Here is a 1,178-nt window from a genome sequence, read left to right on the forward strand (position 1 = left end):
TGCTTTTTTTTTTTTTTGCAATTATTTTGTGGTTAAATGGTGAATTATGCAGGATCCAAATGATCCAAAAAATGTGACATTATGATCACTAAATTGTCTGTACCCAACCCTACTATTAACGAGAGCAGAGTTTTGAACACATTATATCCTTTCCTGTCCAGTCCACAGAATCTGATCGCTCAGTCTCAGTCAGGCACGGGTAAAACGGCTGCCTTTGTGCTGGCCATGTTAAGTCACGTGGACCCTGAAAACAAATGGCCTCAGGTATGAAATGCATCAGTGTCAGTGAATGTAATGCATAAATGCATGGCAATAATTCAGCTCTTTTGGTGTTAATGTCACTCTGACTCTCTGTGCCCAGTGTCTGTGTGTGTCCCCCACATACGAGCTCGCCCTACAGACAGGCAAAGTCATCGAGCAGATGGGCAAATTTTACCCTGAAGTCCAACTGGTGTATGCCATCAGAGGAAACAAATGTAAGCTCTTATTTTAGGAGTTAAGATTTTCTGTACAATTCTCTAGTAACATGATATCTGGAATGTGTATAGTACGACATGTTTGATTTTTAATTGTTGACCCCATGATGTCACTGTCGAAGGCTAACTACGTATTTATTACACAGGAGTAGCTTGTAATTGTGCATGTTGTCGATGAAGCTGAATCGCCACACAGGGCCATCAAGACCAGAGCATTCGTATCCAGAGGTACAGGATTTCTCTCTTCTCTCACTAAATGTTTGCAGTGGCCTTTAAAAGTCTAAGACCACTTTGAACATCCATTATTATCATTATTCATTTTTTAAATGGTTATGACAAAATGGATAAAATATATTAATTTTCTGTGTTCTGGACATATGAGTAAGTCAAATATAAGGCCCTTTGAAATGTTTTATTTTATATTAAATTATTCATTGTTATGACAAAATGGATAAAATATATTAATTTTCTGTGTTCTGGACATATGAGTAAGTCAAGTAAGTCAAATTTTGAAATGTTTTATTTTATATTAAATAATTTAATACAATAGTAATTTAATACAAATGTATCCAAAACTGTGGTAATCAAATGAAGGCATGAAACATTAAAGGGATAGATAACCCAAGAATGAAAATGTGATGTTTATCTGCTTACCCCCAGGGCATCCAAGATGTAGGTGACTTTGTTTCTTCAGTAGAACAC

The 1,178-nt window shown here is 36.1% G+C and overlaps 1 protein-coding gene across 1 annotated transcript in view; it reads left to right on the forward strand.

Moving 5' to 3' along the window:
• LOC107680447 (ATP-dependent RNA helicase DDX19A-like) overlaps positions 1-1,178 on the forward strand; it is a 13,566-nt gene that overhangs the window by 3,584 nt on the left and 8,804 nt on the right. Inside the window, exons 6-7 of the mRNA XM_016476331.1 lie at positions 162-264; positions 362-476. Coding sequence (XP_016331817.1) covers positions 162-264; positions 362-476 — 218 coding nt within the window. The remainder of the gene's footprint in view (positions 1-161; positions 265-361; positions 477-1,178) is intronic.

The sequence above is a fragment of the Sinocyclocheilus anshuiensis genome, unplaced genomic scaffold (genome assembly GCF_001515605.1).
Source record: "Sinocyclocheilus anshuiensis isolate Anshui unplaced genomic scaffold, SAMN03320099.WGS_v1.1 scaffold792, whole genome shotgun sequence".
In the NCBI taxonomy this organism is placed as follows: domain Eukaryota; kingdom Metazoa; phylum Chordata; class Actinopteri; order Cypriniformes; family Cyprinidae; genus Sinocyclocheilus; species Sinocyclocheilus anshuiensis.